Source organism: Drosophila mojavensis, unplaced genomic scaffold (genome assembly GCF_018153725.1).
Source record: "Drosophila mojavensis isolate 15081-1352.22 unplaced genomic scaffold, ASM1815372v1 contig_231, whole genome shotgun sequence".
Classification (NCBI taxonomy): domain Eukaryota; kingdom Metazoa; phylum Arthropoda; class Insecta; order Diptera; family Drosophilidae; genus Drosophila; species Drosophila mojavensis.
Window position 1 is genome coordinate 53,391 of NW_025318772.1, and position 26,010 is coordinate 79,400.

At 38.0% G+C, this 26,010-nt stretch overlaps 1 protein-coding gene across 2 annotated transcripts in view; it reads left to right on the forward strand.

The window, feature by feature from the left end:
• Window positions 1-2,362: 2,362 nt before the first annotated feature.
• The window catches only part of LOC6574452 (myb-like protein I), a 50,857-nt gene continuing 27,209 nt past the window's right edge, over window positions 2,363-26,010 (forward strand). Inside the window, exons 1-2 of one of the 2 annotated variants that reach the window (XM_044008014.1) lie at window positions 2,363-3,858; window positions 22,751-23,148. In XM_044008014.1, coding sequence (XP_043863949.1) covers window positions 2,690-3,858; window positions 22,751-22,871 — 1,290 coding nt within the window. In that variant the 5' untranslated portion in view covers window positions 2,363-2,689 and the 3' untranslated portion in view covers window positions 22,872-23,148. Of the gene's footprint in view, window positions 3,859-22,750; window positions 23,149-26,010 lie in introns of those variants that run through there. The other variant, XM_032733753.2, reaches the window with a different exon arrangement.

Consider the following 26,010-nt stretch of genomic DNA (forward strand, 5'->3'; position numbering starts at 1 on the left):
CCGAACTAGTCTAACTGCACTTTGATTGATTTATTGCTGTTCTTCGGTTACTGTTCTTGTTGTTACTGTAGCTGCTGCTGTTGTTGTTGTTGTTGTTGCCTGCTCATTAACAGACAAGTTTTGTGGCTGTGCTTGAGTCGTGAACCCGGTTGAACTTGGGCCGCCAACCACAAACGAATCGCAGCAGTGGCAGCAGAAGCAATAACAACAACAACAACAATGAAACACCCACAGCCATCATAAAGCATTATACGAGCATCTAACTTCCAGTCTCTAACTCGCTCTCTCGCACAATCGCCCTATCTTCGCCTCTATTTCTCTCTCGCTTGCTCGCTCGCACTAGCTGTGGGTAATGTAATCTGTTGCTCTCTTATGGAGTGTTGAGTGCATTACGCGTGAGCTGAGCTTTATGGGGTGTTTGTAATTGGAATTGTTGCCTAACTATAACGGTAAGCATTAAGGTCCAAGTCCAGCTCGATCCAATTGCGAAGTGCAGGTCAGCGGCGTTTAGTGGGGCATGCTGTTAAAATCAAAATACCGGCACGTAATCCTATAACAAGCAACAGCCCGAAAACACAATTAAGATCTACATTTTTATGGTGTTCAAACTATAAAATTTATATTATTAAATTGCTGTTATAACAGCAACAACAACTGTTTATGCTTATCCAAAAAAAAAAAAAAAAAAAAAAAAAATTGGAGCGAAAAAAAATCAAAAATAAAACTATGGCAACTTTATTAAAATTTTCTTATAAATGAGCGCATAAAAGAAAAGCGAAAACCAATGCAGCAGCAGCAAGAGCAACAACAATAGTTGCACCAGCAATAGTTATGATTATCGTTATCGGAAGCCGCTGCAAAAGAAAACAAGAGCAACAAGCAGGAAAGCAAAAGCAAAAGCAACAAAAAAGAGCATTCACAACATCCAAATTGCAGCTACACTGCAAGAAACCAAGTCGAACGAATCGACATACATATATAAAACAAAATAACGAAAATAGTCCAATTAAAATTTCTGAAAACAAGTTTAAACAATAATTACCTGAGCTTTTTTTATTGAACTTCGTTTTGAAAAGCTCTCATAATTCAAGCCTCCTTGCCAGACCCCTTGGCATAATATCGTTACCCGCTCTCAGCCAGTTAGTTGCTGCTGCTGTTGCTGTTGCTATTGCTTCTGTTGCTGTTATTGCCAATTGCAATTTCTCCATTGTCTCGGTCACTTTTTCTTTTTCGCTGGCGAAAAATGAAACCGCTGCCGCTGTCAACGCTGCCGTCAACGTCAACGCCGCAGCACCCGGAAATCAATCAAAGTAAGGGCATTCCACTTCAACATCGATTGCTTGACGGCATCAAATTGCAATGGCCGTCTGCATTGCTATTGTTGCTTTAGGCCGCAAGCGCAGCGCACACTTCAAGCACAACAAAAGAGAAGAAGAAGAAAAAACAACGGCAAAGCGAGCGACAGCAGCAGCAACAACAACAACCACAATAAATTCGAGCGCCAGCGTAGGCAGCCACTAAATTTGGTCACTCTCTCACTCTCTCGTTGATACTCTCTGGCTTAGTCGTAATGCAGCTATGCAGCAGGTGCCGAAAGCTTTGCGAAGCTGTTGCTCGAGCTTTCAACTGTTTGTTTGTTTGCGGTTGTTTTGTGCCGGTCGTTGTTGCTGTAGCGTCTGTTTTCATTGATAAAAATTTTATGGCGCGAATGAGTTGGAGTTCGTATTGTGTCTGTGTGTGTGTGCATCGGAGAGCGAGAGCGAGAAGAGTAGCTTGAGCCACTCAGCACAGTGGCGTCCAGAAAAGTTGGACTGGCTTTCGGTTTTAGTATTGGTTGTGAATGTTTGGTGTGTTGATTACATTTCCTAAGCTAAACAATTTTAATTAAAAGGTCCCTACTGCTTTTATTATAGCTATTTTAAATGCCATAAACCTAACATTTCCGTAACTTGTCTAAATTTTTTCTTCATTTAATTACATTTTACAACAGAGCATACGACTTTAAAATGCCAGCAACAATAAACATAGTGCGCCAAAAAGTCAAAGTGTGAGCTATGCCCTGTTAACTGTTCCTGCTCCCAGTCCCGTTGCATGCGTAGTCAACCTTCACAGCTACTCGCCCAGTACTCAGAAATTTCGCGAATACCTCAGTAACGACAGTAACAGCAGTCAACAGCTGTTGGCGGCGCGTGCTCTCACTCACTCACTCACTCGCTCAGTTTCGCTCTCGCTCTCTCTCTCTCTTTTTTGAACGGCGGCCAGAGAGCCGCTACGAATGAACGCAGCAGGTGCAGCAACAACTACACCGACTCGTAACAAGTGCCGAGCGCGAAGCTTTCGTCTGTCGCTGGCCATCGACAGTTTGCGCCGTTGTCGTTGAACAGTTTGTGAACGACTTTCGTGCGATACAGACGTGAACGGCAGCTAAACACAGCAAGAGCAAAATTTAATATCGAATCTCGAACTTTGGCGCGACATTCGCAGTGAACATAAAATAAAAATAAAAAATAAAAACACGTAATATTTGTAAAGTGTTGGCAAATTAAAAGCAACTGCAATAGCAACAAGTGCAATAAAGTGCATAGTTTTTTTTTATAGCAAAGTGTTGCCAAGTGTAGCACACACAGCACACACACAAATAATTTCGTAGACACATACACATAGCTCGCAGCTAACTTGGCAAGTGGACATGTCTGCGTCTACTAAACTGGAGCAGCACTCCAAGCCCATACTGAGTCCAACACGATCCCTTGATGAAGGTTTTGAAAGTGATCCGGATCGGGTTTCAACTGATTCAGAGCATCAAATAAATAACAGCAACAACAACAGCAATAACAATGCCAGCAAGCTGGCGCAGCTCAGTTCAGCGGCAACGGGCGGTGCCAGCAACAACAACAGCAGCAGCAGCAACAACAGCAGCAGCAACAACAGCAGCAACAACAGCAACAGTAGCAACAACAATAGCAACCTGACAGAGAAACGCGGCGCACTTAGCTTGGCCGCGCCGCAGTTGCAACGTCGCGATTACTACAAGGATCAATTGCAGCAGCAACAGCACCATCACCAACACCAACAACAACAACAGCAGCAACAACATCAGCAGCAGCAACAGCACCAGCAGCAGCAACTCAAACAACAACAACAACAGCATCAGCATCAGCAGCAGCAGCGCCTGCAATATCAAAAGCAACGCCAGCCGATGGTTGCCAGCGCCGCTGCCACCATTCACAATCATCGCTTGACCAGCGGGGTAAGCGTTGGCGCCGGCGCATCAGCGGCTGCGGCAGCTGGATATCGGCGCGGTCGTCGCCTGCATGTGACGCCGCCTGCGCGTCACGCGATGCGCTCCCATTCGGTGGACGCGATTGCCAGGCAGCGTCATGGCTACGATCCGAGCAGTCTTATCCTTAAGCACGATGGCAATGGCAATGTGAGCAGCTGCAGTAGCAGCAGCGTTGGCGTCGGAGTCGGCGTCGGCGGTGGCGGCAGCGCCAACAGTCGCATGCTCAACTACAAGAGCGGCGCATCGAGCGCAGGCTCTGCGGCAGCGGCAGCTGCAGCCGCCGCAGCAGCCGCGGCTGGACAGCCAGCGTTGCTCGTGCAGCCCATCTCGAGCGCCACGCTGTCGCCGCTGGCGGGCGTCGGGGTGGATGGCGTGGGTGTGGAGGGCAATGGCAATGCATCGCCCGTTATTGCTTCTGCCACGCACAGCCTGTACACCTTCTATCCGGCCGAGGGCAACCTGCAGGTCTGGCAGACCGAGTGCGGGGATCTGACCTACAAATCGTCGAGGAATATGCATCAGTTACACAAGGCGCCCGTATGCTGGACGCAGTCCATACCCAGGCAGGCAAGACGGTAAGTCCTTTGAATGTTTAACGAATTATGATATGAGATTTGATATATCCCAAATAATATTTTCATAATTTCAATCAATAATTTTATTTGGATATATTAATAATATTAATATTAAATATTAATATTAATATTTAATATTAAAATTAATATTAAATATTAAAATTAAAATATTAATAATATAGTTTCAAAAATTGTATCTTGTATATATTGAGCTCTAGTCTAGTTTTTTTTTTTATTCCAGTGCCGTAAAACTTGACATAAAATCAAAATTTATATTAAGAAATTATAGATAGTTCTTAAATAAAAAAAAAAATTATATATATATCCCTGAAAAGAACTTGTATAAAAAGAAAGGTGGATTAGAATATTTTGTTTAATAGAATCTTAGAAAGAGAAAATTATACAAGTTCTTAATAATAAATTTTTTGTTTATATAAATATGTTTAATATTTAAAAAATATATTTATGTGAAGAAAACAAAAACTGACAAAAATCGAGTTTTAAGCTGACGACTTTAACTAGTTAGTTAGAGCCAATAAAAACAATATAATATATGAACAAAACTAATAAAAATTGCCATTTTTATTTTTATTAAAATTGAATGAAGCTGCTTTTTTAACAAATTAAAATAATTTGAATAAATATACTTTTCAAATTGCCGACTAACTGCTCCTTTGATAGTGTTTAATTAAAAAATGTAGCTTGCTTTAAGTTAACACTATATATTAAATATTATCTCATAGATTTTAATTAAAATAGCTCCAATATATAAATTTTACTCCATTGCATTGCCTTAATTTAAATATTTAAAATAACACGCTTTTATATTTCTAAATTAATAATACTAAATAATCAGTTTAAGTTTTTAAATATTTAACCTGAGGTTTTTGCCCTCTAATCAAACAAATTTCTAGCAAACTTGAGTAAATTGTTTTGATCTGGTTTTCCATTTAATTGTTTTTGTATTTTTGTTTTTTTTTTTTTTTTTTTGGTCGAGCTATTTCAAAGTGTACGCTAATGGGTTAATTGGTTCAGTTTTATTTTTGGCCAAAAAGAGTCAATAGCCATTTCATCTCAGTGCGGCAAAGTGAAAGTCTTCAGCAGCAGCAGCAGCAGCAGCAGCAGCAGCAGCAGCAGCAGCAGCAGCAGCAGCAGCAGCAACAACAGCAACAACAACAGCAACAGTAAAGTGACCGCGGCCAAGTTAAGCGCTGACTGTTTGGCCAAGCGCATGTGTCATTTAACTTGGCCGCGGGGGCTGCAATTAAAATGCCTTCAAAACTGTAACAGCCGTAATGGCTTCACAGCGTCCTTTAACAGCGCTGTTAAGCTCTCTGGCTTTGCATAACAGTTCGCTGTTAAGCACGACCCCAAATTAAACGCACAAATTGCAGTTTTTGCGCTGCGCACATAAAATTTGCCAATTTCGGCGCACTTTTTATTGCCTATTTCGGTTGCCTTTTAGTTTTGGGGCTTTTGTCTTCTTCTGCTTCTTCTTCGGCTTTGTTTCTGTTACAATTTGCAAAGAGCTGCTGAAATGTGTGTGTGTTTGAAATTTGAAATTTGCTTCGCATTTGGCTAATTTTATGACTCTGCGCATTTGGTGCGCAATACTTACTGTGATGCAAAAGCATTTGGGGGCGTGGCGTGAGGCCGAAGGGCATCGAGGCCGTAAATTTAATGAAATTGCAAATAGATTTAAGACAACGTATCGAATATAGTAAAAGTTGTTGAGGTTAATACAATTTGCATAGAGGTTAAATTAAAGGGATTGTTTTAAACAATTTAATATTTTGAAAAAAAAAATAATAAAAATAAAAATTGATTCAAAATCTGAATTAAAGCTTCCGGCAAAGAATGACTCAAAACAGTTTCTTTTTATGATATATTTAAAATAAATTCATTAATTTAAAGTCTTATTTCATATTATATTTATATCGAGTTTATATTGATTTCTAATCTGCACTACTTGAACTGCACTTAGTCTTATCCTTTCTCTTAAAGCACATACATACCCAACACCATATTCACATTGCAAACTATATTCAAATTCCTCGCACTTGTGCCACAAGCCATAAAATTTACTTTCAATTCGAGTCGATCTATTGGCTCAAGTAGGCGGCGTCGTTTAGGCCATTGCATAAGCCAGAGCAGCACATGCTCAAATTGTTTTGAATGTTACTTAAAAGCCTTTTACTTAAATTCGAACACCCACACACGCCAGCTAGAGAAAAAAACGCCGTAAAATGGCATTTTTGATGCGCAAAAAATAAATTCAATCAAATGACTTAGGCAACAAACTTGATTAGTTCAACACACTCGTGCGCTGCTATTGTTGTTGTTGCCGCTAGTTTTTGTTCCTGATTGAAACGCATTCAACACACACACACACACACATCGGGTATGTTACGACCATTGCCTGCAAATCAAATTGCATGATGCGCAAAAATGTCTTGATGCTTCTTTGAAAAGTAAAAGTTTTTTATTTTGTTCGCAAATTTATTTACATTGTGATGGGTTTTTTACATATATCATCTTCTCTTTCGCTACGCGCTTATGTGTCATGTATTTTTTCAAACACTTTTGCTTTTCATAAGTTTATTTTTGCGCCTGACACTAATTTGTTTGTATTTGGAGGCTGCGACAACGACGGCAACGGCGACGGCGACTGAGGTGTAGGCGTTACCATCACTGGGCTCTTCAAAAAACCTATAAAAGTATTTTTTGTTGTTGGGTGTTGTGTTAGAGATGCATAAATTGCTTTGTGCGAAAGTTTATTTAATTTCGTGTTCGATTGAAGCCGCCTTTTGATGTGAGGGCGAGGCTTTGACCAAGTGTTTATTGTGTATATTTGAGTGTGCAATTAACGAAATTTCTTGTAAATATTTGTAATTGATTTCCATAGCAGGTGAAATTATGCAAGGTATCAAGTTAATTATATAATTGACTTGAGTGCTTAGCGGGGTGCATGGCCTGTGGTTTTTATGGAGAGATATTTTATAATGTCGAAAATGGAGATATATAGATTTTAATGGTAGGGTATAGTTCAAGTAGATTATAGTATGCCTTATAGATTGTCAGCCACAGAACTTACTAGAACTTCCATAATGGTAGTAAATTACCTTTCAAACTTCCTGGCATTCCCATGCTCGACTTGGCGCACTGAGTCAACCCGCATTCGATCCCTATTACACACACTCACACATAAAACAAGTAAATTTGCATGCCACACACACACACACACACACACACACTCACAGTCACACTGGCTCGTGCATAATTACCATGACATGCAGACGCACAAAGCCGCAAACATATAACAACAAAAAATTTCATTACATTTGCTGGCCTTTTGGCTTATGAACCGAGGGCTGAATAACCACCATCTCACCCCTCAGTCCGCTTCACATATGACTTCACATTTTTGGCCCGTGACCCAAACGGGTGCGCAGGTGTCGACACTCGAGACAGCCACAACTGACGCTGAGTCAGACAGCGGCTTACTGCAGAGTGGTAGAGCTGGGGGAGTGCGGAGGGCGTTACACATTGTGTTTGTTTTCGTTTTCGCATAATTACAATGAAAAAACGTACTCGAAAACCCGACGAAAATTGTAACAAAAGCTGTGTGACAGACCGACGCATGGAAACCCTAAACGGCTGAGCAAGCGATATGAGTGAAGGGGGAGCGACGGCGTGGGGGAGCGGGTTCCACTGTGAGAGTTTCGTTTTTGTTTTTCTCAATTGCATTGCATTTCCGGCTGGCTCTTTGTTTGCTGGAATCCGCGTTTGCCCTCTGATGTCATTGACAGCTCAATTATGGCCGGGTCCACTCCACTTAGAATGAGCTCTACAAACTGCTGTAGAGCCCGCATTAATTCTTTTGTCTCATGACTTGCCGAAAAAGGTGTTAAAACAGACGTCACACAAACAAACAAGAGGCCAAGCAGAAGAAGTTGAAATAAAATTGGATCAAAAACATGTGAATGAACTACAAATGCTCTTAAATTATGGATTATTATAGGGTATGTATTAACAGAGAGCATTATGTATGATAGTGATGCACATGAGATTGAATGGATAATAAATTTGCATAGGTATACTGTACGGATAATATGACTATAGATATGATATATGCATGGACTACTTTAAAACTGAGAATTTAGTGTTGAATGACTGGTAAATATTTAAGTTAGGATGTTATTATAGAGCTGTGATATATTTGATTTATATATCATGAGAATGATCTCAATGCAGCACATTTCATCATAATACCCATAGCAAGTGTATAAATTATAATGCTTTAATGCCAATCCTCTTAATTACTTTCAAGTGGCACAGCGCTTATTGTTCGCCACAAAAAAAAAAAAAAAAACCAAGTCAAAAAATTTGAATGTTTTCGATTGTTTAAACGATGGTTTATAAACTGAAATGTGGGTGCACTTCAAGCAAAACAAAACACAAAAAAATGAAATAAATCACAATGAAAACTTAAAAAGTAAATCGACAAAAATTAGTATTTGTATTTTGTGTGTGAAAAGCAATTACAACTTTGACATTGAAATTGCTATTGTCATGTGTTGTTACACATACAACACACACACACACACACACACATACATACGCATTGTTCTGTGCTAGTTTGTGTTCGTGTGCGTCATAATACAATGCACAAACAAATGAGCTAAACGAAAAAAATGATTCAGTATTTTTGTGTGCCTGGCCAAATATTGCACTCAATTTACACAGAGAGCAGACGCAAGTTTGTTGCTTAAGTCATTTGTTTGCGCATGTGACAACAACAGCAATAACAATCCCATCGACTGTAATGTCAATAGCAGGCATGCTTAGCCTGGGCTATTATGTAAAAGAAGTTCGTTGCCTCAGTCATTCGTTTACAGTGGAAGCTTCCTCTCATGTTTCATTTTTGACCAAATATTGACACTCAAAAATTGCTCATTGGACAGCCATAATGGTTACTCTTTGGCGTTTTGTTCGTTTTTGTTGCTGTTGTTGGTTTTTGCCAAAAATAAAAGCAAATTAACAATAAATTTATATTTGAAAGCAAATGCGGAAGATTCAGTTGTTTGATGCTCACGGCTGCTCTTGGTCATTCTTCGATTATTATTGTTGTTGTCGTTGTTGTCTGTTGCAAATAAGGTGCCTAATTAAAAATATGAAGAAGCCACAGCAGTTGAGTTTTGTTGTTGCCTATGAGCAATCAGCGCTCTAAAAAACAGAGTCAAAACATGTTCATCAAGCTGTGCCAAGAAATAACGTGGCTTAATTTCTTGACTGTTTTTTGTTTTTTTTTTTTCGCATTTTCATCAAATGGCTTAAAGTGATTGGCAAATACGCAAGCCCCAATCAGAAGACTTTAAAGAACCTAACATTTTGTTGTTTCTGTTGCGTCTATATTTATTTATTTTTTTCTTTAAACAACCTTTTCTCGGCTAGATAGTCAACAATTATGGCCACAAAACTGGACACAAGCTGAGCAAGAAGCTGTGCCAGCTGCTGATCACAGGTGGTGGGGGAGGGGGGAGCTAGGTCTTGAGCAATTAGCGGCTTTGTTTACAGACTTAAGTGACAAATTTATGGGGATTCTTAATGGTAATCGCATTGCTGTGCCAGTTGGCATAGCCTTGGGGCCCCTTCGATAGCTTGAAAAAGACATCAAAACAAAAGATTATAAAAATAGTTTTTCGATTTGAATATTCAATCTTAAAATACCTTAAGCGTTTGCAGGTGTGTGTGTGTGTGTGCTTGATAATTATACGATTTTTTTTTATTTGTATATTCAGAGGTGTGTAAATATATTTGACATATACTTTGTAACTTGACTGATAGTTCAGGGACTTGAGCTTGTCTTATATTTTACATTTCACGTTTCCATTCAATTTTATTTTTAACTAAAGCTCAAATTAGTTAAGTAAGCTTAACTTGTTACAGTTTATATTGCTATATATATATATATCATTTCCACGCTGTTTAAAATCACAGTTGAAACGTTTCTCTGAACTATTAACTTGGTATATAGCATATAGTTAAGCGACCTAACTTAGGTTTTCCATAAATATATTATATTCAACCCTTCATTAAGGAATCTATTAATTCCTACATCATTCAATACTTTCCCAGCTGTGCGTGACCCCAAATGACATGCTCATTAGCCAGCTGAATGATTCGCGTGGATATTCTAATTTAAGCTTGTATACCGCTTTTACTTTTGCTGCCCACGTAGTCTTATGTCTAATACTCGCAGAGCTTCTCTAAGCTGTCCAATTTCCCTTCGGACTCTAGCCATAAATTGGCGCGTGTGTGTCTGGCTAATTAACATATTTTGAATATAATATTTTAGTATTTCTTCTGTCTTTTTTTTTTTTCTAGCATGTCGTGAATCTTTGTAATTAAAACGCGCAAATCTTTCGTATTTTCGCCAAGAATTTCGAGTCGTATATCAAATGACAGCGAGCGAAATGAAAGTTTTAGTAAATATACACGAATATTTTTCTTTTTTTTGTTTTTGTTTACTTTTTAGATCACTGCAATTTGTTGTTGTAAAACAGCAACAGCGACTAGTCTCTAATTAAATTTTATGGAATTATTTATACATATTTAAATATTTTTTTTATGCGCTTACCAGTTGCTCAGACTTCGGCTATTGTCTATACATTTTGGAATATGGCTTTTATATTTAAGTTTTCCTACATTGCATAATTCGCTGATATTAATTCTAATGGGTACTCATATTTAATATTTACTTCTGGTTTTTTTCTTTTTAACGAAAGCGAAAATATTTAATAATCGTCGAAAGATTCCAGTTTATGAATTAATATATTGAATATGTTTCTTTTTTGTCATGCAAATGCTGAAATTTAATATGTAAATTAGCCATAGGAAAGAAAAACAAAAACGAAACTTGTTTTAGGGGGCGGGGCGCGTGCTTGACAACAAATTTGCTAACACGCTTTTGACTGTTCCTCTTTGTCGATATTTCTTCCCCCATTCTGCCAATTACTGTCCAAACAAAAGTTTTCTCTAATTTGCTGACACGGACACAGTTTCGGCCCGACTCGCATGTCATGGCCAGGTTCTGATCAAAAATCCCCCAGCCTGTTGGCTGCAGCTAGAGGAGTAGCTGGACGTGGTCCGTTGATGCAACAGCTGAGATAAACGTCAGGCGATGTTTGTTTGGGTTTTTGGCCTTTATTTTTCGGTTAGCGCATGGTTTTTTCTTTTTCTAATTAATAATAATAACAATTGAAGCGCAGATTCAGTTGCAGTTCCGCATCGCCTAACGGCACAAAAAAAAAAAAAAAAAAAACAACTCACATTTCTGTGAGGCAAAAGGTGTTGAAAATGTATTTGAAGTGCTTTTTCTTCTTCTTCTTTTGCCCTGGGTTTTTCTTTGTTCATTTCGCCTTGGCTGTGGTCTATTTTCCTGGCCCAAATCAAAGCGGTTTATCAAAATTGCTTACAAACTTGGCTAAATTGCATTTGTTTTAATTAAAACTGTGGTTTTTGCGGCCCAGAGAGCAATATTTTTCCCAGCACCCGTTTTAATAAAGTTTTCATAAATAAAAAAAAAAACTTGCTTGGTATGCGGGTTAAGGTCAAAGGCTGTTAAAAATCTTATTACTATATAAGAAAATTTATGAATTGTAAATTAAATAAAACCATTAAATTATTATTAGGAAACATATTTTTCATGATTATGTAACATAATACCCTGTCAAGAGTTTTCTATCTAAAATGGAACTAAATTTATGACTATTATTGGAGGATCATTGCGGTAATTTCAGTCTTAATGCGAGTTTTCAGTTACGCGCTTCACATGTCCTAACTATCTTAACTATTTCAACTATTTTAACTAGCAGAAAGCGAAGGAAATATATTTAAAGCGTTGATTTTATTATGGGTTTTAATTAGCCGGCAAGTTAACCGCATTCAGCTCAGTTGAAGCTGTAGCCTAGCATGATTTTTATACATAAAATTTGATAGCCCATTTAAACGACTTAACGATTCGGTTGGCGAATAGTTCCATTAACTAGACAATTACAGAGACGTGTATAAAGTTGCGCTATCAGCGATGTTTTCGAACTTATCTAATCTGAGTTCCCAGGCTGAAATTAGTTAAGTTTCGTATTCGATTCTAACGCCTTTGCCTATTAAAAGCAATTTAAAATAATTACAGCGCCGAAAACGAAACGAAGTAATTAGCAAAGCAAAACAACAGAGAAGAGAACGCAATGCGAATTAAATAAATTGCTATACAAATTCATTTTATTGACTCGCGTGCGTGCTAACCCGAAAAAAAACAACAATAAAACAAAAGAAACGTGCGTGCTGCTGCCGGCAGTGCTCGACTAGAGGCTGCTCTGTAATCTATGCGGGCTGGTATCTATGTAGAACAATAAATAGTAATAATAAAAAATAATTTATGACACGATGTATTCTTCATTGTATATATTTCATATATATTTAAACTCCATTGAATACTACAAAAAATAAATATTTCGCCTCCTGCTTCCACTTTACCTTTTACCTTGCTAATTTACCCATGGGTATAGCATATAAAAACAGAAAAGATGATCGTAAAGCTTGAACAAATTAGCGCTTAAAAGTCAAAACCAGAACCAGAATCTGATATCAAGCCAAAGTGAATGCTGAAGAGGCTTAAGTTGGACAGACGTTGACATTTATAGCGCCGATTACGCAATGGGAAAGGGTCTCCAGCCTATATTGTTTTAATGAAAACGGAAATGCCATTAGAACAATGCCCAAAAAAAAAAAAAAAAAAAAAAAAAAAAAAAAAAACTTAAAGAACAAACTCTTATTTTGAAAGTAACTGAAAGTTCTTTGACTCGGCTACCCTCGGGAGTTACCTTTACTTCGCTTCTCTCTGGCACTCTGTTCGCTTAATTGTTTACACGCATATTTTATTTAAAAATCCAAATTTGTTTTTCACACGCTGCCAACCAAATAAATAATTTTCGTTTCATTTTTTTTTCGGCTAGCCCACGCCAGAAATCTGGAGGAGAAAAAAGTGTTCCACGCGCTTTGCTATAAAGTTGTTTGTTTGTCTTATGCTCGCTGATTAATTTTAATTTTAATTTTCATGTTTTGTTTACTCGCCTGCTCAGCACGGCCTGATGGATACATTTGGGCTTTTGCTCTGGCACTAAGTAGCAATTTAACACACACACAGACACATGTATATATATATAGTGCTCTGTTGTGGGCGTTAGCTGTGTCTTTGCCCCCCTTTTGACGCGACGCCATGCAAATGAGCCGCTGAGCGACAAAGTGACAGGCAAATCCCCGGTAAATTGTGTGGGCGTGTTGTATTTGAGAGCTGCTTATTTAAAGTATTTGTTAATTTGTCAAAAGGAAGCAACGACAGCAAACGCGACGAAGAAGCATTGGAATAGTTAGTATGAACTTAGTATAATCTGTCTGCTATCAGCAATTCTTTACATTTAAATGTAATACATAGAAGAAACACTCTTTAGTTATATTATCTAGCCGAGTGGCTGAAGTTGCTTCTATGAATAGCCCAGTAACCTAAAATCCTCGTTAGCTGCAGCAGTTGCTGCTGATGATGCACTTTGTTGTTGCTGTTGCTGCGACAGCTCTGAAGCGACACCCTAACAAATTTTTGCTGACGGCGGCATATTTTCAACACCTGCTCGGCTGTCGCCGTGGCTGGCAGGCTGGCAGACAGCCAGGCAGGCAACCTTTGTGCCACTTTGCCAATTCCCAAAACTCACTTTTGTGTCATTTGCTGTGAGCGAGACAGCAGCACCAGCAGCAGCAGCTGCTGAAGAGCATGCGAGAGAGATAAGGCGAAAAATTGTTGTCGCTGCGAATGGTGCAACATGAGGTGGCAGGCAGACAATGCGGCTGTGTTGCATGCATTAGAGCAAGTTCGAGGCAGGCAGCAAATTAACTTGGCCAAGACTCGAACAGAGGCTGCCACGCTGCCACAGAGACTGAGGCAGAGGCAGAGGCAGAGGTTGAGGCTGGGGCTCACACTCTGACAGCAGCAGACGCATCTTGCCTGCGAGCTGCGCATCTTATTAAGAAAGAAAGTACTTTCAGTCAGGCAGCTGTTCGTGCTGTTGCTGTTGTTGTTGTCGCTGCATTTCTTTAGCTATTTTCCACCCATACAATATATGTTATTTATTTGTATTTTTTTGCTGCTGCTTCTTATTTTTCTTTGCCATTTGCAAGTGCCGTGCGAACTTCAACTTGAGTAGTTGAAGCCAAGCCAAGCCACACAAGATGACTCCACTTCTGCTCCGCAGGCACAGCCTCTGCTTGAGCTCGGGACACAAAAATGCCAACTGTAACTGGTTACACTAGTTTGTGGCTGTTTCTTTTTTCGAATTTGGTTTTTACTTCTATTTTATATTTCTAATCATTTCAAATGCGTTTCAATTGCCAGCAAATTGGCTGCTCGCAAGCCCAAAAAAAAAGAGCAAACCACTATTTGGGGCTGGTCCAAGTGGTTCGGCCAAGTTTTTAGTGCCTCTGACAAGTCTGGCTGGCTGTTATTTTTTGTTTTTAATTGTTGCCCATAATGCAATTAAATACAAATATTTCTAGCTTGTATTTAATTTGTGTGCAAATATTTGCAAAGTTTTTTTTCTCTACTTATGTCTGCCAAAGTTTGTTGCCTAAGTCTTTTGTATTCGGACATTGGATGCAATGTAATTATACTAATTATTTGGCTATGGCAAGAATGTAAATGCAATTAGGCTAAATAAAAAAGAAAATATACAGAAATTAAAATGATTAAAACAAAATATTTGTCAATATTTTATTTATTTTGCCTGAGTTAAGTAAGAGAAATTTGTGACAAACAAATAATCCAAATATTCCACCTGCAAATCAAAAAGTTTCGGCTATGCGCCTCAGTGCACTAGAATCGCTTCAGCTGGTAGTTTTTGTCGTTCAGCTAAGACTTCCCTCTTAGCATTTCCGCATGTTTATTTCGATAGCTAATTAAGTTATATAAGCGCTGAGGAATCATAAAGCCATCCCGCTATTCCGCCAGCCAGCCAACCAGCCAGCTAGCACATATTCAGGCACTCAGTCACTCGCTCGCCCATCGGGCGTGTCAACATTCACATTCATCTGCGCACATAAATCCATTTCGCAGTTCCACTAGCATGCACAGCTAGCAGAAGGAGAGCAAACGGAGGAAGACAGATGGAAAAGCTGCTGATCTTATGACAGCGCGACTTTCCTATGATGTAATATCGTTTTTAATTAAGTCACGCAAAATTGTGCGCTAATTTGCACGAATTCTATTTTCTATTTCTGCTTCTAATTGGCGCTTAGGCTAGGAAGACCCTACAGCAGAGTCCATTGCCCTAAAGGCCCATCATTATAATTATGTAAACAAGGAAGTAATAGCTGAAGCTAGTTGGATTTTATGCTTCTTGGGGGTATGGGATGCGTAATTGCTCAGAGGCCCTCTTCAGCGTGTGCTTTTACTTGTTGGGCCGTTTCCTACGGAAATAGGCAGACAGGCAGGAGTTCCAGTTGCTGCTTGTATGGGGGGCACTCAAATGGAGGCCTTAACATTCAAAACGGGCAACGGGTCGATGTGTTTGTTTCCATTTGCATTTCCACAACAGCAGCAGCAGCGACAACAGCAACAACAACAATTTGATTGCAACGACTATCCGGCAAGTTTGTTGCCTAAGTCTTTCGATTCGTTTGGTTTCGATTTTTTTGTTTTTTTTTTGGTTACTTGTCGCAGCGCTGTGTTAATTGAAAATGAAAGTGCAAACATCCCGAATGGAAAATAAAGGCTGCAATGAAAATGTTTAGACAGTCGCAATCGATAATCAAATGACAAAACGCCCCTTCGAAAAACTTTCATCTGCTCTCTTTTCGCCTCAATTTGTTTGGACCCTCTCTTTGTTATTTATTTATTTTTGTTGTATTATTATTTGCTTTGCATGCCACACTTCTGATTTCCGCATCGTCGCATCGCTGGTCTATGTGTGTGTGTGTGTATGAGTGTGCATTGAAGCGTTTGGCCTGACGCTCGAATTGACTGCAGATAACTGAAGGTTTGGTCTAGTCGGATCTGGTCCATTTCGTGCTGGCCATGTTCAATTAATATGGAAAGTGATTGTAAATGAAACTGAAATCTCTGAGAAATAGTGAAATGCAGCAGGAGGCGCAATAGAATATTTGCCTCTGCTGTTTATATTATTTCTTGTAGGAAATCGATAGTAAATTATGTCATGTAAAACGATTTACAGGTGCATTTAAAGTAATTTATTATTGATTCAGCAGTCCCACTTTTTACTTAATTATAGTAACATAATAGTAGATCGATAATGATGAAGATCAATAATATTTAGAAGTTTATATTATAAAAATATATTGAACACTTTCAGAACTATTGATTTAAGCTTTTACAGAGATGAGACGAACCAAGATAATGGAACTACTATGGAACTAAAACGAAAACAATCGAACTAAAACTACTACTAAGGGAACTAAAATTCAGACAGTTCTAAATAGTATTAAATGATCTGAACGATCCGATTAAGTGATGATACTTTTATGTCGTTCACATATAATTAATATTATTTATGCTGATAGCACGGAGATTTGTATATTTATGAACTTTGGCTTAACTGAATTAAATTTTCTCAACGAATGCAACTTATATAGTTGCTATAAATCAGCAGCACTTCAACTTGTCAGTTCGCTTTCAAAACTCATCAGACTGCGAGTCTGCAGTTTATCCCACCGCCTCTCTCCCTCTCTATCTATCTCTCTCTCTCTCTCTCCCTTCATTTCTCTGTTGCTATCTGTCTCCCTCCATCGTTCGTCTTGTTCTGCAGCAAATGTATATGTTAAGCTGAGCGGTTGTTGCTTCGATTTGTGTCGCTGCTTTTGCCGATCGTGAATTGCCGATTGCTGATCGCCGATCGCCTTGGCAATAACAATAATTTCCTGTTAAAGAAAAATTGCAAGTTGGCTAATTTGCCGCAAATAAACGACGCGCAAATAATATACAATTAATTGCCAGACGCAGTTGGAGTCGTCGCCGTTGTTGTTGTTGTTGTTGTTGCTGCTGCCAATGTTGCATTTAAAGTCGTTTGGCGGTCAAATGCATTCGGCCAGCATTAAATGCAAAAAACGAAAAAAAAAGAGGAAAAGAAGGAAAAGGAAAAGAAAAACTCTCCGTTTCTGCTTTGCTATCTGGCGTCTTGCATCTGCGGCTCTCCAGACAGCCGGACATCTAGCCAGCATGTTGGCAACTGGGCGCTGGGCAACGCCCACACGCAGATTTCTGCTGCTGGGCAAATTGCAATTTGGCGCTGTGATCGGCAAATTATGAAGTGCCAGGAAAGCCATTTAAACGATTTAATGGCACGCTGCAGCAGCCCAGAGATCGTAAATAAACAGGGCACAGTTGTAGAGCACGCCACACAGACGGCTACATTTATGAAGAAGCCCCTTGGTGGTCCAGGGAAAAAAATTAAAATGGAAACTAAACGAATATAAGATAAAAACGTGACACTGCTTATGAAATCAGAAGAAATATTTCAAATCGCTTATGTGTGCCGTTTTAATGTATTATTCCAGTAGGACATGTATATATATGGATATATTTTAGTATATTGGCTAGAAAAGAATTGATTGCAAATTATTTAAATTAATATGCAAATATATTTTATGAAAATTATTAACAAAAATAAATAAATAAAATATGTATCATAAAATATCATAACGTATTTAAAAATAAAAAAAAATAAAAATAAATAAATAAATAAAAATTATGTTTATTGTACTTTCATAGGTAAAATTCTTGAAATAATTATCAATATGAAATTTATTATTTGTTACTGTAAAAAATTAATTATTGATTGATATAAATAGTCAGAATAATTTTACATTCACCTCAACAATTCGACAATGAAATATAAATATGAAAGAAAAATGTAAAGTATTGTTGTTGCTGCTTTGAGGCACACTCCCCAAAACAATTTTGCACATTCTTTAACCTTTTTATGGATTTTTGAACCAGTGTGCGTTGTCCGAATAGTTGTTGCTCCTCTTATATGGATCTGAGATTTGCAACAATGTTGCCAATTTGCTGGATGTCTTTTGTTGTTTTTGCTGTAGCGGAAGTTGTTGGCGGCATGTTGTGCTGCTGTTAATGCTGCCGACAACAACAACAACAACAGCAGCAGCAGCAGCGGCAGCAGCAGCGAGATGAACTTGAAGATCAGCTGTAAGCAGTGCGCTGCGCTGCTCTGCGTCGTCGCCGTCATCATTTGATTAATTTGTTGTGTTGGAAAGTTTTGTTGCAAAGTGAAATCAGTTGTGTTTGCTTCGACCGACTTGCCTTGTGGCTCAGACCCAGACTCGAGACCCAAGACCCAAGAGGCAAGACCAGGTAATACCCATTTCAATTTCAATTCCATTTTCCACGTCGCGTTCGCATTCTATTATTATTGCTGCTCTGTGTTGGTATATATATATATATATATATATATATATATGTATATATATATATGGAGTAGCAGATAATGCAAAAGGTTTTTTTTGGCGCTCGGGCTGCATGCCAAATCAATTGTATCTGTTGTCGTTGCGCTTGTCTCTGGATAGTAATAATAATAATAATATATCTCTTAGGTTTTTGTGTGGTTTCTCCATCTCTCTCTTTCTCTCCATCTCCCTCCCCGTCTGCCTCCTTCTCCACTTCTGTTTCTATGGATGCCACAATGTTTGTCAAGTGTTTCGAATGGCGGCACGTATGAAAACATTTCGTCTGCTTTCTTTTCAAAAACTTCGACGGCTGCTGGGTGTTAAAAATCAACTTCGACTCGGACCTCAGCAGCGGCTCAGTCTCTGTGCTGCCCGCCCCTTTTTGCTACACTTTTTTTTTTTGGTTTCGTTTTTGTTTTTTAGTTTGTGCCGTGTGCCCAACGGGCGCTAATTACGCAAGCACATAGTTAGCTGGGAGCACAGCACAGAGAGAGAAATGAAAGCCCATCATCCATCAGATGCAATGAATCTGAGTTTGTTTTCAGTTAGGCGATTTTCATTTAGCGCTCCAAATTGTTTTGCTATGCAAATTAGTTATTAGCCGCATCTTAATTAAATTAACACCATTTTTAGATCGCCCAAGAGTGTCTAACAGAACAGAACAAGTGCTAAAAACATGGCAAAAAGCAGCTTTCAGCTGAAATTGTTTTTTGTTGAGAATAAAAATGCTTGGATTATTAGTAGAGCATGGAGCCGATATCGCCAGATTTTAATTACTTATACATATATATATATATATATATATATATATATATATGCATGTATGAGACAGTTGGACACATATCACTATGTCTATCTCTATTCTGTTCGAGTCTTTTTTACCTAGTATATGCATACTAATTATACATTTAAAAATTAATTCCGCATCAAGTGCTGTATTGAGCCATCGGTTGAGCTTCTTCGAGCAGCTGAAATCTAATGCAATAAATTCCACGCAAAATATGCTATGACTCGCACACACACACACACATATATATATATATATATATACAGCTCGCTTGGCTGCCTCACAAATATCAGCGGCTAGCTGATTACTCATAAGCCGCGTTGTTGCATGACAGCACCAAACAAAGTCGACGCCGCATTTCAATTACAGTTTCAATTTAGTTGCTCATTAAAACGCCTGCAAATGTTGATAAACATTTTGTGCTTGTGTGTGTGTGTGTGTGAGTTATGTAAGCGGCACGCGCTCAAGTCCGAAAATCGTTTCGTAGTTGTTTTAACCATTATGTTTGAAATACTTGAGTTTTCTAGTATTGTTTTAAGCCGTCCGTCAGTCAGCTGCATTTCCTCATGTTATGCATAAAAGTCTTGAAGCAGACACATTTGAATTGTAATTTTTTGTTCAATTTTTACTCTCTCTCTCTCTCTCTCTTTCTCTCTTTGATATGGTGGCCCTTTATCGTTGTATAATAGAGTAAAAGTTGCCCACGCGGCTCTTCCGCAGCATCCTCCAGCGTTTTGTTGTGTTTCTCACGCACTTTAACACCATTTAGTTGATAACAATCGCCAATGTATTTTTTGTTTTTGTTTTATTTTATTTTTGGTTTTTGTTTTCTTTGGGGTCCGATTCGTGCAATGGCACTTGCCACAGCCGTTAAGCAAGTTGTGTAGTTGAAGATGCAGTTGAAGCCGCTTTCCCAATACTTAAGATAAGCAACGTCCAAAAGCGAGCGAGCGGTGAAGGTGGCTCTGGACCTGCACCCAACCAGTTGCCGACTTGTAATAAAAATGCAGGAAAAAGTACACATCGAAGGAGAAAGTAAACGTTAACGTTTCGGCTTGCTGCAAATGTTGAAATGTTGTTGCAAAGAAAGCAGCGAGCCGGCAAAAACCTGGTAACAAACAAAAAAACATTGTGCCTCGATCAGTGGCACGGGGAATCGGGGAGCAAGCGGCTGTCAGAGGGTTGGCATTGGCAGGTAGGTGTAACGGAGGTTATGGGTCCAGCGGCTTGGCATTAAGATGTGATCATATGGCTATATATGTGTGTGTGTGTGTATGTAATAACACGTTTAACAACCCCTGAGAACTGGTAATTCACATATGAAATGAGCGCTAATTCGCCGAGATTATTCAAGCAGATATATAAACAATATTAATTTAAGTGTAGAGTTTATTTTAGGCGTCTCACGCAATATATACACATACAATATATGTATAACTGCCTTTAAATATGCTGATTTTTGGACTTGATATGAAAACTGAGATAAGTTCTGTTCAGATTTTTTACGGCTGCCTCAATTTTTGTCATTTGACATTTGATTCTTATATTTTATAAATATATGAGGAAAATAAACGGTAAATTAAAAACTTAATTTTACATACAAATTTAATTTATATTGATTTAAAAATATATATGAAAATTTTGTTATTTACTATTTTTGTATATATATATTTTTCTTTTACTCAATTTAATTATTAAATTATTTTGTAATATGATTCCCTTAAGACATTCGTTTGCAACCCTTGTGGAGTTCATTGCACCTGTTGCATGCCGCAAATTTGTATGTGTTGCAAGTCCAATCGCCAGCACTCACACAGACACAGCCAGACACACTCACACATTGCAGACAAATGCGGTATGAAATCGATAAAGCATTGCAATGCATTTGCTGGCCAGGCAGCTGCTTGCAGCATTTCGTTCGCATCTACATGCACTTCGCCACTTTTGGCTGCCACTTGTTGCACCTTTCTCCTGCTGCCGCCATTCGTTACACAGAGCGCACTCTTGCTACAGGTTGATAAATTTCTGCAGCTATAACGGCCACATATGCCGTTGCCAACGCCCCCTGCTCGGCCCCCTATATGTGTCTATCTCTCTCTCTCTCTCTCTCTCTCTCTATTTGTCTCTCTGTCTGTCTCTACCGTTTTCTAGCCAACTTATGCGCATAATTTTGCTTTGATTTCATTTTTCTCGCTGCGCGTATTTTTCAATTTCAAATGCAGCCAAAGAGATTGCAACGATCGATGGGCTTTGGCCAGCTGGCTATTTATTACCTCACCGTGAATGCAAATTTGCAAACGTTTACGATTTAGATTTAGTTGTTACTTTAGCTCCGTCTGATTATGCGGCTTCTACTTCTTCCGCAGCATTTGGCAATTGAAAGTTTCGGGAAAGGTTCAATGCACCCACTAGCCTAACAGCAAACGATAAATGAGCCAAACGCGTGCCGAAAGGCAGCCAACAAAACCAGTTAACTGCTTTGCTTCTTTTTTTTTCCTCTTAGCCAATTGGCAATCCATGGACAAGGTCACTTCCGTCAACATTGTGGGTGTTATTCACCTTTTTATATAAAATTTGCTCAAGTTGTGACTTGATTGTTTGTCAAGGCGTCAACTCGACTGTCACACGCGGAGCCTAACTGGGTCAACTTGTTCTCCAAGCCTAATGGGCAGCACTTCACTCTGACCCAAACTGCGACATTTCAAGTTTGGCCGAGCTGCAAAATTTTGCTTGCCTTGGGCCATTTAACGAACGCATTGACGTGTGCCTTGAACGGATATGTAGTGGCTGAAGACGACACTGGCAACGGAATTGCTAACGTTTAGGATTTTTGTGACATTTTACACATGCTCTATATATATTTATGTTTGTGTATTTAGTGACAGATCTAGGTTATAGACCCTACACTAAATGAGCCATGCATGCTGTCTTTGGCATGCTCTATGCTAACTGTCATAGCCCTTGTCATAACGGTTTAGTGTATATATGTTGGAGTTAGGATAATGCTGAAACTGTTTCAGATCGTTAGCAGCATCATTTGAATTAGCCAAAAATTTGTCATACGAAGAGAATATTTTAAAATGTTCATTAGATACATATATTAAAGAAATATTGTAACTATGGAATATAATATGTATATTAATATACATATGTACAAAGTAAAAAACTTGTGCAGCAGATTATAATTTCTTTTGCAAATATATCTCTTAATATATTCATAAAGTGGAATAGAAAATGAAATACTTTGAACTTTAAGAATTATTCCTAATAGATAATTTATTTAAAAGAATAAAAATAAATTTAACTCTAAGGCCATTTGGATTTTTATATAAAATGTTTCAAATAAATTATTTTGTTATACTCATCTGAAGCATTAAGCATAAAGTTTATAATAAATTTTAAGTCTTATGACCTGAATGATTTTGAATTTATGTAGGAAGGATAATAATGTTAGTTTATCGCTTATTAATCTAATTTGCAAATCCAATTTATTCTTTTTTCTAATAGTATTCACTATATATACTTATACTTACTTATACTTAAAACATAAGATTCTAAATATTTCTTTTTTTCTTTCAGGTATGTATTTAAACATTGCAAACGTTTTCTATATCTGCGAGAGGAAAATCCAACAGCAATTTATCTGTGTAAGTCCAGGGCGATAAAAAATTTCACTTTTGACTGTCCGACTGACTCATAATCTCTGCTAAGCATATCCAACTCGAGACAGGTAAACAATAGTGCCAGAAACGAAATCATTGTTGTTGCTGTCAGCGGTTATCTCTCTCGTTGTTCTGATGATTCGCTCCGGGCTTATCAGCCATGCGGCATCAAGAAAGTCTATAAGTCAAAGAGAATCGACGACAAAGGGCACTTTAATTATGCGCAATTAGTGAGCACTCGCAAAATACAGTAGAGAGCTACAATCGCATCTGACAATTGCGGTTTGGCCGCGTTCATGACTTCATTTGTAAACGAAAGCGAAAATAAGAAAAATACAAAAAAAAAAAAAAAAAAAAAAAAAAAATACTAACAACAAAAATGAAAATGAAAATGAATAATACATAGTATTTTCATTTAGTTTTTCTATTACCTTCACTTTTCTTTTTCTACTTTTTTGGGCGTGCGAAAAGTTTTTACTTTTACTTGCTGATTCTACGCGAAAAAGAAATTTATGTAGACTCGTAAATATTCAGCTGAAGCTGTCTATAATTACATATTTTTTGTTCGACATTAATTAAAGTTTGCAAATGTGGTCAAGCGTATATATACCTATACTTTTTATTTTTATTTTCTTCTTTTTTTTTTATATATTTATAAATTTGAAGCATTTTATCAATTACAAAACAATCGTATCGTTTCTTTGAAAACTTTCTCAAGTGCTTGGCAATCGATCAATTGAAGCGATTTAACAAAAGATACTCTAAAATAATTACAAAAGGTAGCCACAAGATCATGAATACATAACCCTCCTGCCAACAGCACCACTCGACGGAGTACCTCAACTTATATGCATAACCCGCAATTATTATCAAGTAATTTGAATTTTGGAAAGTAAAATATTCATAAGTGTGCGGCTGCGTGTGTGTGTGTGCGTTGCACTGTCAACTGTTGAGCCCGCCTCCTGGCCGCTACTCGCAGCTGACTTTGACTCGCCTCATATTTATGTGTTTTGATATATTATTAAGTTTTTGTCGAGACTTGTATGTCATGTAATCAAAAGCACTCGCATGCATCAATTGTTCAATTAGTCGGCTCAATCATGCAATCAAGTGTGACCGACGCTTGCGATTCGCCGTCCCCTCTTGCCCCGCAAGTGGAAATGGAGCACGACTGTGGGTTATGCACAGCGGCTTCTTATAGTCCATGGACTAGTTTAATCATAGAGCATATCTTCCTCTAGTCGCGTTGTCAATCCAACTATTTATGTATGTAATGTGCATATATATACACATATATACATATATTTTTAAGCTATAATGTGTTTACAATTATTTTTATTGGCATTTTATAATTCATTGCATTTTACGGCATTAATTTTAATTATATGTGGCATATACTTTAATTAATTATCCAACATTATAAATTATCATGTTGGCATTTAATCAATATGACTAATCTAATATCCTAACTTTGTATTTTGCTATTTGGAATTTAACCTTGCCTCATGCATTTAAAAAAAATTTTTTTTTTTCGTATATCAATTTTTCTGTCACATAATGCGTATAATAAATAAAATAATTATTGCCATAAATGGATTTCTTGTATATTAAATTTTCTTTCGAATTGAATATCATTCGTAATTTATTAAACATTTGTCAAGTTTAATTAAAAGTATATATTGAATCTTAAAAAATTATTCAACATTTTTTAATATATATATATTTTTTTTTTCATATTTCACGATTATTTTAAAATATGAATTAATACTGTTTTTTATAATTTCTGAGATTTTTATTATAATTTTTTAAAACATTTTTTTAATTTATTAATTTTGAAATAATTTTGTTTTCGCAATTTAATTAATTATTTCTTTAAGTATGATATATACACAAATACTTGTTTTCAATGTAAATTAATTTCTGCAATATCTTGTTTAATTTATGCATGCCTCTCATTATATTGATTTTTTAGTTATCTTCCGAGCTTTCTTTGTAACGACCCTAGGTTTGATTTTCGTATTTCCATCGAATAAGCCACAAATAACGAATAATGATCGTCTGTCTATACATGTGCATTGCATAAATGTAAATATCTAGTTATATATCAGCCAATTAAGCCTCACTCTCTCGGCAAATCGCCGCCTCAATCAACTCAACTCGACTCGGCTCGGCTCATCTTGATCTCATCTCAATTCAACTGTATTTCCATGCAAAATTTGTCTGTCTATATTTCCTGGCTGCGGCTTATTAAAGGCCGCTGGCTGCACCCGCACCATGCATACCATGCTCCTTGTGCTCCGTGGCCCCCATCCCGCTTCAAATCAATGAGACTGTCCGTTGGCTGGTGAAATAAGCAACGGGTTTTTGGCCATCCAATAACAAGACACATACAACGACAGTATGCCATAATTTCTACCGAGGCTCGGGCTAAAATACTTGCCAGAGTATTTTGTATTTTATGAAAGTGAAATTTCTCGTCTCTCTGGCCGCGGGGCCAGCATCAGTGAACCAAGCCAACAGCCAGCCAACAAGCCAACAAGCCAGCCAGCCAGCCAGCCAGCCAGCCAACCAGTCAAGCATCAAACTATCCAACTGGATGCTGTGCTTGACGCTGTCGCTGACGCTGACGCTGATGATGACGTTGATGAATAAACAAACAGACCAACCAACATGTGAGCCCCCTCACACCCCGCGCCCCTTCTCTCTCTTGTCCCCACCATTGCCACTTGGCCACTTGACGACGATGTCTGTCAACGGCAAATGAAAGTGTTTGTAGTTCGGGCGCTGAAAAGGGGCGCGACGTGGTGCAGAGTTTTCGGGTGCCACTCATAAGTTTTATTACCACACACAAAAGCTCATGATTTTTCATATTTCTTCAAAAGAAGAAAGTACACAAAGCCCGCCCCGACGCGGACCTGACCGCGTCTTCAACTGTCTTTTTGGAGACTGGCAAATCCCACGCTCCGATATGAAACGGTCAGCAAATTAATTGCCAATTAAACGGCCTGATAATCAAATTCGATTTGTCGTTTTGCGAAAGCGAAAGATGGGAAAAAGTATGTGGGAAATTAACAAAATAATTAGCGCATATATTGAAATGAAATTAGCGAGACTATAAACGAGAACGTTTCTAATAAAGCCGATCATAGAAATATGAAATATGAACTGGAAAAGCAG